The 16,612-nt window shown below is 40.4% G+C and overlaps 1 protein-coding gene across 4 annotated transcripts in view; it reads left to right on the forward strand.

Annotated features, from left to right (window-relative positions):
* DMD (dystrophin) overlaps positions 1 to 16,612 on the forward strand; it is a gene marked incomplete at both ends in the record, with an annotated part of 1,339,794 nt that overhangs the window by 1,301,595 nt on the left and 21,587 nt on the right. For all 4 annotated transcript variants that reach the window (XM_082008889.1, XM_082008891.1, XM_082008888.1 and 1 more), the window contains 3 exons: positions 4,378 to 4,443; positions 5,760 to 5,825; positions 10,209 to 10,367. In XM_082008889.1, coding sequence (XP_081865015.1) covers positions 4,378 to 4,443; positions 5,760 to 5,825; positions 10,209 to 10,367 — 291 coding nt within the window. The remainder of the gene's footprint in view (positions 1 to 4,377; positions 4,444 to 5,759; positions 5,826 to 10,208; positions 10,368 to 16,612) is intronic.

A 16,612-nucleotide genomic window follows, 5' to 3' on the forward strand; every position in this document is an offset into this window, starting at 1 on the left:
TTAACAGGGATTTTGGGGCAGTCCTACTAATGCTTATGAGACTTTGTCATTTAAAAGCCTGTGTTCCTGAATAAGTGTCGATCCCTCTGAATGTATACTAACTGCTTTTGAAAGCTATTGAACTTGATGGATTTAATTCAGTTTCAGGAATGACATTGTTCTGTAGATAAAGCTATAAATTGGTTTTACACACAACCGTGCACACCTGCACACTCACGTGCCCCAATTAATCCAAAGCTCACTGGATAGTTTATTACAGTTTTTTAGATACAGTAACATTTGTGAAGGCAGGTTGAAATGGGGAAATGTTTACTGTCTTTTTTTCAGAGGTCAAAAAAGCAGGATTTTTCAGCTATGAACTGGAATTTCATTCTTGCACCATTCCTGCACTTGCATTGTCTTACTATTGTAGAAATACCCTCAGCATAAACTAAAGATATATATGCTTATCATTGTGGCATTTGCTACTACAAGTGTTACATGGATGGTTTTAGAACAATGTTAAATAAGGATTATTTTTAATTCACATATTGATAACTATTAAGAAACTAATAAATACTATTTTATATATTTCTATATGCTGAAATGTATATGGCTTGCACCTTCATTGAAATTTTGGTAGAATAAACAATAGTAAAATGTCTACATTTGAATATTGATTTATATTCTTCGTTTGAAGCACAAAAAATTGGGAAGCCAAATGAAGTGCTCTTCCTCTAGGAAATTTACTTTAAGCAACCAAGAAACATATGTAGTCCTGCAAACCTCATGTGGTTGAGGATTCACCCGCAGAAAATGCCAAAAGGCTGGAGCCCAACTGCAACAGAGGGGCTTTGAACTTTAGGATGCATTTTCTTTTTAAATACATCTGGGGATGATTGCAGCATACTCTACACTCAACTGCGGATCTAGATTTCTTACCTTTTAGAACAACTGAAAAGTTAGAAGTAACATTTAAAGAAAGCTTGGATAATACAAAGAAAGCTTGGATAATATGAAATGCTATTGCATTGTCTGATGTAACATGAAATTAAGCTGCAATAATATGCTTAATTCTAGTTCACTTACAGCAATAACATGATGGTATGCCTACACTGATAGCTTCACTCCAAAGGTTTGGTGTCATCTATTACAGGGAATTTAACTCGCATGTAATACTTACTTAAGAAAACTTGAGAAATACTGAGAAGCAGGATTCGCATGGAGAGGTTGCACCTTTTATCAGACCCACTCAGGTATCTTCCTGAGTACGATCCTTTTGTCTGGTCTGACAAGAAAGCAGAAAATTAAGAAATTAATAGTGGCTGGAAAGAATTGTTCTTTGTTTTGTTCTGCTAACTTCGTTCTTTTCCTTAGTGCTAGACTACCAGAGCTACAACACAAGTTACTGAACTAGCCAGGTTTGAAGCTGTTTCTCAGTTATGGGGCTGATTCCAACTTTGGAAGTCAAACCTCTTATTCTGGTTATCATAAAACTTTTCCATGTTTTCTAAGATCTTGCCTTTTTCTGGTGCTTTCATGCCAGTTTTCTGGTAATTTTCAAAGTACTCCAGAAGAGCATCACCTAGCAGCATTCAGCAATACTTAGTGCTATCCTGGCATCAACATGTGGTATAGTATCTGGAGCTGTTTATAAATACATACATATATTTTTTGTTAGAAGTTAGTGATTCTGCATATTATCCAGTATTTTGCACAGATGTTCTGCTTGAAAGTCATTAAAGGAGCAACTCACAATTTTTGTGAGAATTTATGTCTTACTACTTGAACTGTGGGCTGTCAGTGGCACAAATACAATTTACTTGATTCTACACTTTCAAGAAGCATCAACATCACAGCATCAACTGAAATGCTGAACAGCAAGAAAAGTGCCCTCATCCTGCCAGCCAGGTCTGCAGGGGAGCAGGGAATTGGAGGAGGTGGTGTTTGCCACTCGATTGCCACTTGGCTGGAATTCCCCAGGCTGTTCCTGCAGACCTCAGTTTCAGCAATGCAGCTGTGGAGCCCTTGTAAAAGGGATGGTTATCTTGACTAAATATTGGTTATGTCTCAACCTTCTTGTGGACTGTTCAAACTGATGAGGTGGACCGAGTACGTGTGCTCAGGAAAGAAGGACAGTGAGCTCTAGGACAGATGGTCATCTAAGAGTGTGACTACACAACAGCCGCAATGCAGCACAGTCGTTCTCAAGCTGGCTCAGATACTGGCGAGAGTGTACCTCTGAGCAGCTGAATTCAGCATGAAGACTGCAGTGCTTCTCGATAGGTTTGCTTTCATAAGCAAACTTTTTAAAAGCTGTTTGAGGTAGATCTCCATTGTAGTGTGTTCTGAAGTGGAGACAAACCTGGAAATGTAGTCTCATTCCCTTCCTGCAGTTGACGGAGTCAGCTTCCACAAGTTAGACAACACTGTTGTCTTATGTGTAATATGTATATATTACACATCTTGTTCACTTCTGAAGGTGAAGCTTAGTTTCAAGGCAGCAAGTGTGCGATCATGCAGTCAGGCCCATCTTTTGCCTTGCACTACTGCCAAAAGGGACATCACTCCATTGCCCAGTTGGTCCCAGCCAGGGGCTGTCCTTTCCTTTGTACTGGAATAAATACATGTGCAATGCCAGGGTAAGAGGGACTAGGAGAATCATCCAGCTCAAAACTAAAGCTACTTTTAACACAGATTTCCTAGTCTGTGCACAGTAGTAGCAGCAACATTTGTGTGTGCATTGAAACCAAGACCTCTTCTTTCAGTGATAATACCAGCTTAGACCAGCTTAGCATCTACTGTATGTCAAACAAATAAAAGAATGGGGATAGCATCAATTTTCAGAAGACCATTGTTACCTTGCTCCGTAATCCACTGCACTAGATAAATTGCATCCTTTTCCCCTCCCTTCCCTTCAGCGTAGAATAAAATATCAAGTTGCAGAGAAGCAATTGCCCATCTGCATGAATCTCTGCTGTAGTGAGGAAATCTGTGAGCTGAGTATTTATCCTGTGGTGGGCTGTGGTAATGTTTGAACATGTGATGGGTAAAAGTACAGTTAGAGGCCAAAGCTCATTTCAGACAAAATGATATTCGAGATACTTTGCCTGTGATGTCCTACAGAGAAAAACTTTGCTGTTATGTGAGAAGAGGCATTAATGATCGTGAATTTTGTGTATCCTGCATACAGATCTATGAATTAGGAAGGATCCTAATTTTCTAGATCCCTTTGCAGGCTGATTAGAAAACTGGAAGATGACCAATCTAGTAGATTTACTGCAGGATTATCAAACTCCTAACATGGGAGCATTGTGAACTACAAGATTACTACAGTTTTAGTTTATAATACAAAACTTACCTGCTCTTGCAATGCAGTGCAATCCCTGTGGGGCAGACCCAGCCTGAGCCACAGTATTACAACAATTTAAAATGAGGGGAAAGTCGTTCCTCAGTCAGGAGTTCCAGAAGGACAGTCGGCAGAGAGCGAATAAAGAGAAGTTGACAGTAGAGGAATACTAGAATACGAGATTGCCATACAATTTGGGAAGCTGCATCATTTTTTGTTATTCCAGCACCTCCTGATACATGTTGATTGGCAAAATCCCACACGGCAGCAAAGGGTGCTCTCTGAACTGCATGGGCAACATAATTCTATGGTGACGTTTTCCAGAGTTGAGGCTGTAAGAAACAATACTCTAATTCATGAGAAAAGTCCCATGAAATGTTTTCATTGACAAAAAAGTGAAAAGGACATCATACCATCTGATTTGTCGGGCAGAAAACAGAATATTTGACAGTGTCCTCCTGTGTAACACGCTGATCTACGGTTCAGATTGCAACCCTGGAAAGACGCTAGGCAAAATCAGCAATTTCTGCAGTGTGTTATTTAAAAGCTCATTTCAGACATTTTATGTTTCTTGAATTTATTTCTAGTTGCTGGTGGAGTAGTCCTTAAAGGCTCTTTTAAGTGGGATGTGCTAGAAGCAGGCACTGGAGCAGGCGGGAGGCAGAGGAGAGGTTCCTAGCAGGGCTTTCGCAGCCATCGTAGGGCTGCACATGAAACAGAATAACCGATGAAGGAGGCAGGTGTGAAGGGAAAACCGGGGCGAAAGCTCTTCCATAAATCCTTTGGAAAAGGGTTCTTTGGAGATTGGTGTGAAGAAGAGTCGTTGCAACAGGCAGATTGCAAAATGGTCAAAATCCCCATCATGGTACTGCAAAACATTGCACCAATGGCTTGAGGAGGCACACACGGCACCTAGAGTTATAACTTGCTGTTTATCAAACATAGCGTAAGCATAAGGCATGGAGATATGAGGGTATAGGCATAGCTAAGTGTCTTTTTACTTTTAAAGGGGTATTGTTTGTGATTAATCAGTGTTTTCTGCCTTATAGGCCTGCCTCGTCCCCTCAGCTTTCACATGATGATACTCATTCACGCATTGAACATTATGCTAGCAGGTATGAGACCAGCTGGATGTTAGGCAGATCTTTCTCTAAACAATAATTAAAAAAAAAAAACCAAAGGCTAGCTGCTACCTGAGTGCTTCTTAAAGAAACATAGGGTTTGGGGTTTTGCTTTCCAGGCTCTGGGATGCAGAGTGTTGCCTGTGGTTGCCACTAACCAGCCTGTCAACTAACTTGCATGCCAGACCACCTGCGTGGTCAGAAGTGGCCTTTAGGTCCTGTGGGGTCTTCATTAAGCTGTGCACTCAGGTTACCGACTTTTTAATAGGCCCTCTGGCAATAGGGCAAGGGGTAATGGTTTTAAACTAAAAGAGGGTAGATTCAGACTAGATATAAGGAAGAAATTTTTCATGATGAGGGTGGTGGAACACTGGCACAGGTTGCCCAGAGAGGTGGTAGATGCCTCATCCCTGGCAACATTCAAGGTAAGGTTGGACGGGGCTCTGAGCAACCTGATCTAGTTGTAGATGTCCCTGCTCACTGCAGGGGGGTTGGACTAAGTGATCTTTAAAGGTCCCTTCCAACCCAAACCATGCTGTGATTCTATGTAGGGTTTTGGTTTTAATATGGACCTGGTGTAATCGTACAAATCAGAAGAGCAGAAACCTCCAAACCTTATGTGAATCTCAAGTGCTGCTTTAATGTTGTTACTCACGTTGTGGAATACCACAAAGAGGATTTTTCCTTGATTTGGAGGATTAAAAGAGTGGTATATCGCTGCTTTCGTTCACTTGTCTGCTTTCATACTGCTCTTAAGAATCAGAAAGTGGGTTAATTGCAGAAATATGAAAATGTTTTTCCGCCAGGCAAGCAAATTTGCAAGGGTTGAGGTAGTGAAAAATAGTTATTCCAACCTCCTGTTCCCCAAAATTACTTGATCAGGAGAGGTGTTTCAGAATTATGCAGGACGTTTAGGAGGGGCTGAGTGCTGAAAACCAATGAGAACTGACTGATCGTTACAGTTCTGATGATGACATTGCCAGGTACAAAGCAACTTGTGTAATCCCCTGGCATCTTAAGGCCTTTCTTTGATTGTGGAATTAATTAATCGTGAGGAGTGGAATAAAACCTCAGAGAAAGGGTTGAAAACTTAGAAGTGATTTTAGCCAGGTCATTGCAACAAACAAATAAATAATGCTTTACAATAGCTTATTGAAAAACTTTTTGGTAATCAACAGTGAGTGTAAATTAATTTGAATTTCAAATTCATCAAAAACATCACGCTTTTTAATTCTTTCAGGAATGTTAGAGCAAATAAAGTTTCTGGAAAACATAATTGATTTTAATGAGTCGTCTTTATTTTTCCACAGGCTAGCAGAAATGGAGAACACCAATGGTTCTTATCTAAATGACAGTATTTCACCTAATGAGAGCATGTAAGTAGGCTATTTTAATATTTTTGACATGTGTGAAGGTTAATAACTTGTAATGAAATTCTGTAGTGCTGCACTTGCATGGACATGTACCACATCTGGTTGAATTCAATTATCATAGAATCATAGAATCTTTGGGTTGGAAGGGACCTTTAAAGGTCATCTGGTCCAACCCCCCTGCAGTGTGCAGGGACATCTTCAACTAGGTCAGGTTACTCAGAGCCCCATCCAACCTGACCTGGAATGTTTCCAGGGGTGGGGCATCTACCACCTCTCTGGGCAACTTGTTCTAGTGTCTCACTACCCTCATCGTGAGAAATTTCTTCCTCATATCTAGTCTAGTCTACCCTCTTTTATAGTTTAAAACCGTTACCCCTTGTCCTCTTGCAACATGCCCTGCTAAACAGTCTGTCCCCAGCTCTCTTATAGGCCCCCTTTAAGTACTGGAAGGCTGCAATAACGTTTCCCCAGAGCAGTCTCTTCTCCAGGCTCAACAACCCCAACTCTCTCAGCCTGTCCTCATAGGAGAGGTATTCCATGATCCCTCTGATCATTTTTGTGGCCCTCCTCTGGACCCACTCCAACAGGTCCATGTCTTTCCTGTGCTGGGGACCCCAGAGCTGGATGCGGGACTCCAGGTGGGGTCTTAACAGAGCGGAGTAGAGGGGGAGACTTGACCTGCTGGCCACGCTGCTTTGGATGCAGCCCAGGATGCAGTTGGCCTTCTGGGCTGCAAGCGCACATTGCCAGCTCATGTCCAGTTTTTCATCCACTGGTACCCCCAAGTCCTTCTCAGCAGGGCTGCTCTCGAGCCCCCCAGCCTGTACTGATACTGGGGGTTGCCTTGACCCAGGTGCAGGACCCTGCACTTGGCCTTGTTGAACCTCATGAGGTTCACATGGGCCCATTCCTTGATCTTCTCCTGGTCCCTCAGGCGTGTCAACTGCACCACTCAGCTTGGTGTCATCTGCAAACTTGCTGAGGTTGCACTTGATCCCACTGTCTGTGTCAGTGATAAAGATATTAAAGAATACCGGTCACAGTACAGATCCTTGAGGGACACCACTCATCACCAGTCTCCATCTGGACATTGAGCCCTTGACTACTACCCTCTGGATGCAACCACTCAACCAATTCCTGATCCACCCAAGAGTCCACCCATCAAATCCGTATCTCTCCAACTGAGAGAGAAGGATGTTGTGGGGGAGTGTGTCAAAGGCTTTACAGAAGTCCGGATAGATGACATCCATGGCTCTTCCCTTGTCCACTGATGTGGCCACTCCATCCTAGAAGGCCACTAGGTTGGTCAAGCAGGACTTGCCCTTCATGAAGCCATGCTCACTGTCTCGAATCACCTCCCTGTCCTCATGTTCTTTTAATTTGTATTGTAGTGTCTAGATTTATGGCCTATAGCTTAATACCAAATTTATGCAACAGATGACTGATACCTTCAAAATTAAAACTACTAATTTCTTCCAACAAATTACTTATTTCTTAAGCAAATAGTTCCCATATTACTTCGGAAAAAATTAGTATAATCTAACATGTTTTAAGGACAAAGATAAAAAGATAACCCTTCTACCTGAACTGCAAGCTTAATCATGGTTGAATTGCTGTAAGCTAGAAAATGGTGTGGGCGAAGTGCCATTCAAAAGGTTAGTGGGACTCAACAGAAATCTTTGGTCTACAAATATCTGAAATGCATTGCAAGTGTAAGCCAGGAAGGGCTCATCCTCACCATGAAATATTAGAAGTAGTAAACTTTTAAGTTGGACAGGTCACTGACAAGTGTTCATTGTACTACTTTAAATGTAAGGTCATAAATAAAAGTTTTAATTTTTAAAAAGCCGTTCAATCTAATATCACACCGAGACCTTTTTGTGGTTTTCTGACACAATAATCTCTCATTATTTTATTTATCTTGTTTATTCTCTGAATGAAAGGACATAGAAATAGCAAACTACCTGTTTTTTTTAAGAAACTAATGTTTCTGAAAACAGGATAGAAGCACATAATTCATTGTCATGCTTGAAAATTTGGTCTTAGTTAATTAACTGTGTAGGAGAACCCATAGCACAGAGTCTAAATCAATCAAATATGAAAAAACGCAAGTCTCAATTTTCTAAAAGTCCTTTTTTTTCTATTCTACATAATCTCATCCTTACCACAGTTTAAGGGGTGGATTTTCTTGAAAATTCAGACAGAATTTTCTTTTTATTAAATCTGTAGCTTTCCTTTAAAGCACAGTACTCTGGCCAGTTTTCATTCACTTAAATTGAGATTACAAATCATTAGTATTTTATAAGGTTAACTGTGAGCCTCTGAGATGTTCTTGGATAGTAATAAAGCTGTTTCTTGTTTTCTAAATAGTTTCTCTTTTGACTGGATGGGATTGTTACCTACCAACATTGAAAGAAAATCCCCTGTACAGCCAAGTACACTGTTTTAATATATCGATTCAAAAAGGAAAGGGTTAAAATGACACCTCAAAATTAATACATATGTAATGTCCGTATAGTTTCACGCAGTTAATGAAAACTTTGTTCCGATTAGTATGTCAATTTTGTATTGTTATGGATAGTAGTAATGCTATTATATATGGAATTTCCTATTGTCCCCACTGTGTCAGTGTCCTTATTTACAAAATCATACATAAACTGTATCTTTTGTATTATGCTTTGGTCTTACTGTTCAATTCATTCTTTGATTAATTAGAAGTTGTATTAATATGATTCAGTTAGTAAGTTAACCACTGACTATTCAGTTTGTTACTCAGCTTTTACTATTCTAAAATGAGAATAATTTTATTCTGTACATTCTGAATTTTGAAAGAAATATCATCCAGATACAAGCTGCAGCAAAATCAAAGCTCACCTTGAATTCGCAACTGTAATTCTTTCAGTTTTGTTTGTCAGGTTATGCTTAAGTATTGTTTTTGACATTCTTAACGGGTTTTGGATTATCAGGCTTATAATTGCAGGTAGAGGGATAGATGGAGACAGGGAAGGAAGGAAATAAAGAGATAATGTGTATATATACCACAAAACATGTTGATATGTAGTGTCATTGCAATTATGTGTACAAAATATGTGCAGGCTGAAAATCACACAAAAAGAGCATGTCTTGGAAAGTGACGGTATATTGCAATAGTTATGTCACACTTTCACTGTTAATTCATTTAAGTTGTGTAAGGATATTTATAAATGCAAAGCAGTTGTTTGAAGGAGATCACAGTTGAAGCGTTTCATGAAAAATATACTTTTAGGAGTTGGCAAACCTTTAAAATTTTATTTAGAAAAAGGAAAGGATGCCTATTGTGAAAAATTAATATTTCTCTTTTATGAACTAATGTGAATGTGCTCTACATTGCTTTAGCACTCCTGCAGTCTATAAAGTGGCATCATTAACATTCTCAGGAACCAAATGGAAACAAGGAAAATTCTAATTTTTGAACAGCTATTCAAAATGCCTGTTAAATTCTGGATTACAAATGTAACAGGAAAAAACCTAGACTGAATTGTTTGTTATAAGTAAGTACTACCAGAAAAACGAGATTCCCAACAGCAATGTCATTTTTTTCTGTCCTTGACTTGTGGTGTCAAGGGAAACCTTCCATGGTTTCTCACAACTACTGCTGGTGTTAGCTGCATAGCTTCGGGCCTGGATGTATCTCCTTAGCACCTAAAACACCTGTGTAATGCTGGGAGTTGGTCAAGGTCTTCAGAACGGGATTTGCTTTTCTATTCCAGAGATCTTTCTGTTTCAAATGCCAGACAGCTTTGGTGGCAATAGAAATGAAGAGAGAGATCATACGTATTAAATGGAAGATATTTGTATTCTGACAGTGTACATCACTTGTAGTTTAAAAAAAACACTCAGTGAAAAATAGTGTAATTTCATTAGATTAAGTCAGTGTTTTTTCATTTCACCTCATTTACAATTTCATAGAGAAAAATAGGTAGAGGACACCTTTATTACATAAGGAGAGTTTGTAGGTGTAAAAATAAATGCCTTGCCTTGGCTTGAACGACCCTTCCACAGCCCAGATCAGGCAGCAGCAGATGGCCTTCTTTCTCACACAAGTTCCTAATTGAAGTTAGGCAAAAGAGGAAAGCTGAGGTTCTCAGCTGCGGCAAAACTTGGCTTTAAGTATCCGAGAAGCAGAGGGGAAGAGAGGTGGACTCTGCAGAGAAGGAAAATAATCAGAGACTAAGTGAAACTGTTCAGCAGATTCTGCTTTAAGATACGTTGCTCTGCTGTTCGTTATAAGTTCAGCAAATCTCTTCGTAAGAAATGGGAGACCGGGAGTGAATCATCTCCTCGTACTCACTGTGACATTAGAAATGAGGAAGGGAACAGCCTGTTTTATCCTTGTCTGTTTTCCAGCGATGATGAACACTTGTTAATCCAGCACTACTGCCAAAGTCTGAACCAGGAGTCCCCCCTGAGCCAGCCTCGAAGCCCTGCCCAGATCCTGATTTCTCTGGAGAGTGAGGAAAGAGGGGAACTGGAGAGAATCCTCGCGGACCTGGAGGAGGAAAACAGGTGGGTTACGCCACCAGCTGCCGCAGCCCTCGGGCACGCACTGCGGGGGCAAGCGAAAGCTTTCTCTCTATAAGTGATGAAGCTGACATCGCATCCTCGTTAATTCATTCCCACTTCCAGTGCAGTGATGAGTCAGCGCTGTTTCTTTCACAAAACCTCCCAAATGGCAAGCGTCAGAGACATAACATGGGTCACCTCATACTCATAGTGCCACCTGCGACAAGCTGGGCCAGCTGCGTTTCGTATTTCCTTCTGTTCTACTGTTTCCTTTATTTCCATGACAGAATGAGCTTCATGCCAGTTTTACTTTATTTTGCTGTTACAAGAGGGAAGAGTGTGCAGATTTCTGCACCCCTGTCTGGAAAGGACAGGCAGAGGTTCTTGGAAAGACAGGCTTTTCTCAAAAAGGTTGGCTGCTGGCATACATGAAGTTTTGAAGTGACCTCAATTCATGTGAAGTAAAGAATCTGTGAAATAATTGTGCTGTACAGGTAGATGGAATTCAGTTTGATGGCATTTTTAGGGATAAAATGAATTATAAAGCTGCATTTTCTTCAGACAAATGAGTTCTTTCATGGTGGCCAAAACTTGGGTCCTCTTTCCTTTCTGTTTGTTTGGTGTTATTTTTTGCCATTTCCTTAGCCTTTCAATATCAAATATAATTTGCCACTTTTAATTTCAAGTTTAACTGAATTTATCGTCATTAATCACAAAAAAATCCCCGACTAGATTCCCACAGCATCACAGTACTGGAGTCCTCTTTCTTTGGTACTCTGGAGTCTTGGGCCGTCAGCATAAAAACTGGTAGATCTTGACCCTGGCAGATTTGTAACTGCAACGATGAACTACCAAAATGGGACTGTAAGATAAAAATCATTTAGATCTACAAAAAAAGAAAAGTTTTTATTTGCCTTCTGCCATCTTCAGCTTTTATGGTAACATCTGTCGTCATTTTCATACTTTTTTCTTGCTTCTTTAAGAGCTAGGTACTTTTGTTTACATTGAGGGTTTAAGGCAGTAATCATTTACCGTAGGCATGTCAAGAAAATAATGCAAGAGTTGGCAGTGTCATAGATCTTCTCTCCATGCATAAGTTTTCTTTGGATGGTGCTAATCAGTTATAGTGGTTCCATCACCCCGCCATCTCCATGAGATTGTGGTTGGGACTTCTTTACAAAGAGCAGAGCCTGGACTTGCAGAACAGCTCGAGTTGGTTTTGGCGTGGAGAAGCGTGAAATAAGCTATTCTGTCACCTGGAATAGGAGGAAGATTTAGATCTGCCTTGTGCTTCCTTCTGGATGTGCATCAGCTACTCCTCTGCAGATTAAGTCTGTTTTTCTGTTTAAGTAAGTAATGTGCTGCAACCAGGAAGAGGAAGGAGCCTGTTCTCCATAAATGCCAGGTTTTATTTTGCTGTAGACTTATCTCCATACACCTCCAGGGGCAAGGGCAACTAATTTAATAGTTTCACACATGCTTTTTTCATTAAAGGTGTAATTTGCCGTAGGAGTTATTTTTTTTAATCTGCCATCATTTTCTCATGCCCTCGCGTTTCCAGTTGCCTTGCACCCTCTCTGCGTTCAAACCACACAATCTTCAGGCTAGCTTAAGCTGAAGATCGAACTGCTAAAATCTAACTGCTTTCTATGAGGAATTGGTAGCAGAGAAAACACCTGCAGATTATGTTTCTGCCTGCATGAAAAACACTGGCACAATCTCTGACAGACATATAAATAATAATAAACTGGAGAGTGAGAAATAAAGAGCAAGTGTCAAGAACACACTTTTTTTTCAGGAGGATTTGGGAGAACGTAGAGGATCAATAGGCATAAAGGATGAGGAAGGTGTTTCAGACAGAAGGAGGTAGTAAACAAAGCTCTTGATCTCTGAACGGTAGTGAGGTTTTGTTTGAAACAAACCCCAAACTTCCTACTATATAGTACATAAAGCCCAAGTACTTTCCAAAGTGGAGGAAAATCAGTATTTTGAAATAAGCCATCCTACTTTGCATACAGGACTTGGGTAATTCAGAAGTACTGTGTAAGTAGTACCATACAGATAGTAAAATAGCTTAGTTTTTGGGGGAGAGGTGTTAATTTTTAAACAGCACTAGGAAGGAGAAAAAAAAATCATAAAACTTTCTGTATACAAAATAAGCTGCCCACCAGAAAGGAGGACAGCTTTTAAACCAGCCTTGGTTTAGATTAGAAATGTGTTATATGAACGTTAGTATAACCTGGAGGTAGACAGCTAAACAGGCTAAAGAATTCCTTTTCAGGGTTTATGCCTTAAACTTCAGTATAAGCTTTATTTAATATAACATCTACTAATGAGAAATAGCGTGTTAAAAGATCTCTGACAGGAATTACACCTTAAAAACGCCTGTTTTGAAGTTTGCCAGTCCTGGATTAAGAGCTGTAGACTGTAAGCTTAGTTATAGCCTGTTGTTTTCTCATTTGTACTACTGGAGGCGCAGTTACGGATGGGATGCCACCACAAGCAGCCTCACCTCGTGTGGATGCTTCAGGTCTCAATACAGCAGGGACAGAGAGGTCTGTTCCTGTAGGACAGCGTGGAGGTCACACTGCTGTGATTTTCATTGATTATGACAAAATCATGACTTTCGTCTCTGCAAACCACTGTAAATAACTTGTACTTAAAATGTGAGGCGGATGCTGAAAAGCACACAAGTTCATGTTGTCCTGATAGCTTGTCACAGCCAGATAACTATGATTTTGTGGAGGAAACACTGATTCCTGTTTAGAAAAATATGTCGTTCAGACAGGGTCAGTCAGGAGCCGTTCATATAACTTATCTACCTTTAAAAAACAGTCCTGTCCCTTTAGATCTCTATTTTCTTGTCTTTCTCCACCTTTGACTTTGTGCAAACCTTTTTTGGCTGTTGCCAGAGGTAATCAACAACCTGGGACCTAGCTCCTTGTGTGAACCCAGTTCCAGCGGGTGAACACGTACTCCTTCCCATGCTGATCCTAAAAATGCCCTCTGAGCAAACGTTGTTTATTGCTGCAGCGTGAAGACTCAGTGAATCTGCTGCTTGGAAATGAGCTGAACACGGTGCAAATCACGTTGTGACCACCCGGTCCTCAGCCCAGCCTTAAAGCACCTGGATTCTTCCATTTCCATTGTAAATACCTCAGCTCTTATGGCCGGAGCACGTCTCCTTGCTGGCACTGAGCTGGATGTGATGCTTGTGCCTGGGAAGGCAAGCGGCTGGGCAGCTAGCGGTGTTAGATGAACAGTCACCTTTTCCTGCCCATGATGACCAGCTTTTGTTGCATGCACTTCTGATGATTTTTGACAATGAAGATTTAGCGCTCTCTGCTGTATCTTGTATTATTTTACAATTAGAGTCAGCACATGCAGTCATTTCTCAGCAGCTCTTGGGAAAGCTGCATCAAATACCAACAAGAAGCAATACTACAATACTCAAAACACTTCATTGTCATTTCTCTTTTTCCTCCGCTCTCCACAGTCTCCTGCTTTTTAAAAAAGCCCTTCTCTTTTTTGCTTCATGTTTTGACTTTTCTTCATCTCTTTTGACCTGCTTGTTGAATTCTGACCTCCCTTTGGTTTTTCTGGTCTCCAAATATTTCCATCTCGACTTGTTACTTAAACGAAAAAGACTATTTGAAATTGTAATTGTAAGGTTTTGGTTTTGGACAGTTTAAAAAGATCTGTTGCCTATTTTGAATTCTTCTGAAATCTATTACCCGACTTATAAACTAACCTAGCTGTGACACAGTTCTGACTGATTTTTTTCAGTTCCAAGGACCTCTTGTTAGATATTCATTATTTATCTGCTAGTATTTTGAGACCTTGGTGCTTTTGTGGCTTGCAAATATGACTTCGTTAAATAATTTATGGCTAAAATATGATTGTTAAATAATTTATATTTGCTAAAATGTGAGCATTTTAGAGAATATTTTCAATTGGTGAAAATGTTTCATTTGAGTATTAGGCCTTCAAGACTCATGCTTAGTTTTACATCACATGAAACATTGTGATAATACCATTTCTTACATATTCAATAGCTATTAAAGGCACTATTCCTTGCTATGGAAGGCACTATTACTTTATTGCAATATAAGAGAAAAACCCAATTATAAAACTGTCCCAAAAACATTTTGAGATTTCCTTAAGGGTGAATATATTTCAGAAACAGAGAAGACAGATTTTTGGTGTCCATCTGAAGCGGTACATAGGTTAGGCTGTAGGATAGGTTATATTGACTGGGATGTACTGTGCTAGCAGCAAATAGAAAGCATATGGTTTTGCAGTGGCAGAGACTCAGAACTTTTTGCAAAGAATTAAAATACTTTCCTGCTGTCTTAATTACCAAAGAAGGTGAACGTTTCCTAATATTTTAGTTGAAGCAAGACCACTGACATACTTCTGTAAAAGGGAGGCTTCTCTCGTGTTCTCTTGTTTTCCTCCCAGCTGTGCTATAACAAGAACTTAGTAAATGAGATCCCCAGCCGGAGCTATTTGCCTTTCCTTTGGTTTCCTGACTTGCACCAGGAGCGCAGGCGGCTGTGTGCCCCTGGAGAAGCACCGATACCCCGAATCTCAAAGCTGCCCTGTCTCCCTGCAGCTATAGTGTTCCTTCAAATCTGAAGACTGATGAGCGGCCTCCTCGAAGGAGTTCCTTCTGTATAGTTGCCAATAGCCAGAAAGCGACGCATTTCTAAACATGCCGTGGGTCCTTTTGGTATTTATTTTGGCATCGAAGAAGTGGAATTAGATCTTCCGAGTGTGAAGCGTCGTGAGTAAACACTGGCACTCTAGTGAGGGAGAGGGGTAGGTGGTTCAGTTAGCAGCTTTGTCCATTTCTTCAAACCACCGATTTTCTGCAAAGAGATGAAAAAATAACGTGAATTCACAAACTCTCAATTGCCTCTGAGAAGACTACTCAGCAAATGGGGTCCACTAGGATTTCTGTCACCAGGCAATTAATGCTGCCAGTGATAGATGTGATTAATAACGCATGAGCTCTTTACTACCCAGCCCTTTACAGTTGCATAAATCAAGGTTACATTGTGTGCTTCCTCTGTTAATTTTTCTTCACGAATGCTTCAAAAAGGTGCAAGCATAGTAAAGGGAATATATGGGTTTTTTCTTTGAGTGTTCCTCTTACCTGAGTAGAACGTATTTTCCCAGTGATGAGAAGATGCAGCAGCTTGCTTCGTGACAGCCAGGTGTAAAAGTTACCCAGGCTGAGCTCTGGTGGAGGGAGGCTGGGTTTCCCAGTGCTGCCAGGGCTTGCTCGGTCCCATTCCTTTAGAGAGGATTATGCTTTTAGCCCCCCTTTCTCATACTTCCCACTTCCAGCTGAGAACGTCAGGGCGTGCCTTTCCTCGGGACACAGAGGCTTTACTCTGAGGGCTGTGGGCAGTGCCTTGGACACCTGGCTTGCAATCCTTTTTCACCACACAGCTTAAAACTGTTCCAGAGGTAGGAATAAGGGCAGATTGTTCTCTCCTCTAGGATATTCCTACAGCAGTTTTCGAATTCTTTCTTTCTTTTTTAATTTTCAGCTTTTTTCCCCTATGTTAATACAAATCTTCATTCCTCTATGTTAGATTACAATTACTATGATATTATTGACTGGCTGCACTCCGCACTCACTCTTCCAGCTCTGAAGGTGGCCACTATGATGAGTCTTAATTCTGGATTAAGGACTAAGTTCCATTAATCCTGGACTAAGGACTCCGCAGCTGGACTGAAAAGGTGCAGCTGGAAAACGCAGTGACACAGGTGCACTGGACAAACTAGCATGCAGCCTTCAACATGACATTCCTTTGTTCCAACAATATTACTGTGTTTAGTTACAGGACTCACAAATTCAGACATATCTCTGCTTGGATAATATGCAATGTTTTTTCCACTTTTTTTTTTTTTTCCTGCAGGCTTTCAGAAAGAGTTTTTAACGATTTTGTATCAGACATGAAGGCATTTTTATCAGAATTACTCCCTGGTCCTCACTTGTTTTTTAATACCGTAGTTATTGGAAGGACTTCTTTATATTGCTGCTAGTTGAGGCGATAAATACGGATTTCTTTGTAGCAAGGTACCTGATTATGTTTTAAGTATGACCAAGTGCATTTATTTAGTTTCCCTTAGGGTGATATTTTACCTTTGGCTTTACAGAACTTAAAATTTTTGAGTCTGCTGTTTGTAGAGTACTGCCTGTATCATACATCAGGGAAATTCCTCATGGGGTAGCA

This window comes from Phaethon aethereus (assembly GCF_964289735.1).
Source record: "Phaethon aethereus genome assembly, chromosome: 1".
Classification (NCBI taxonomy): domain Eukaryota; kingdom Metazoa; phylum Chordata; class Aves; order Phaethontiformes; family Phaethontidae; genus Phaethon; species Phaethon aethereus.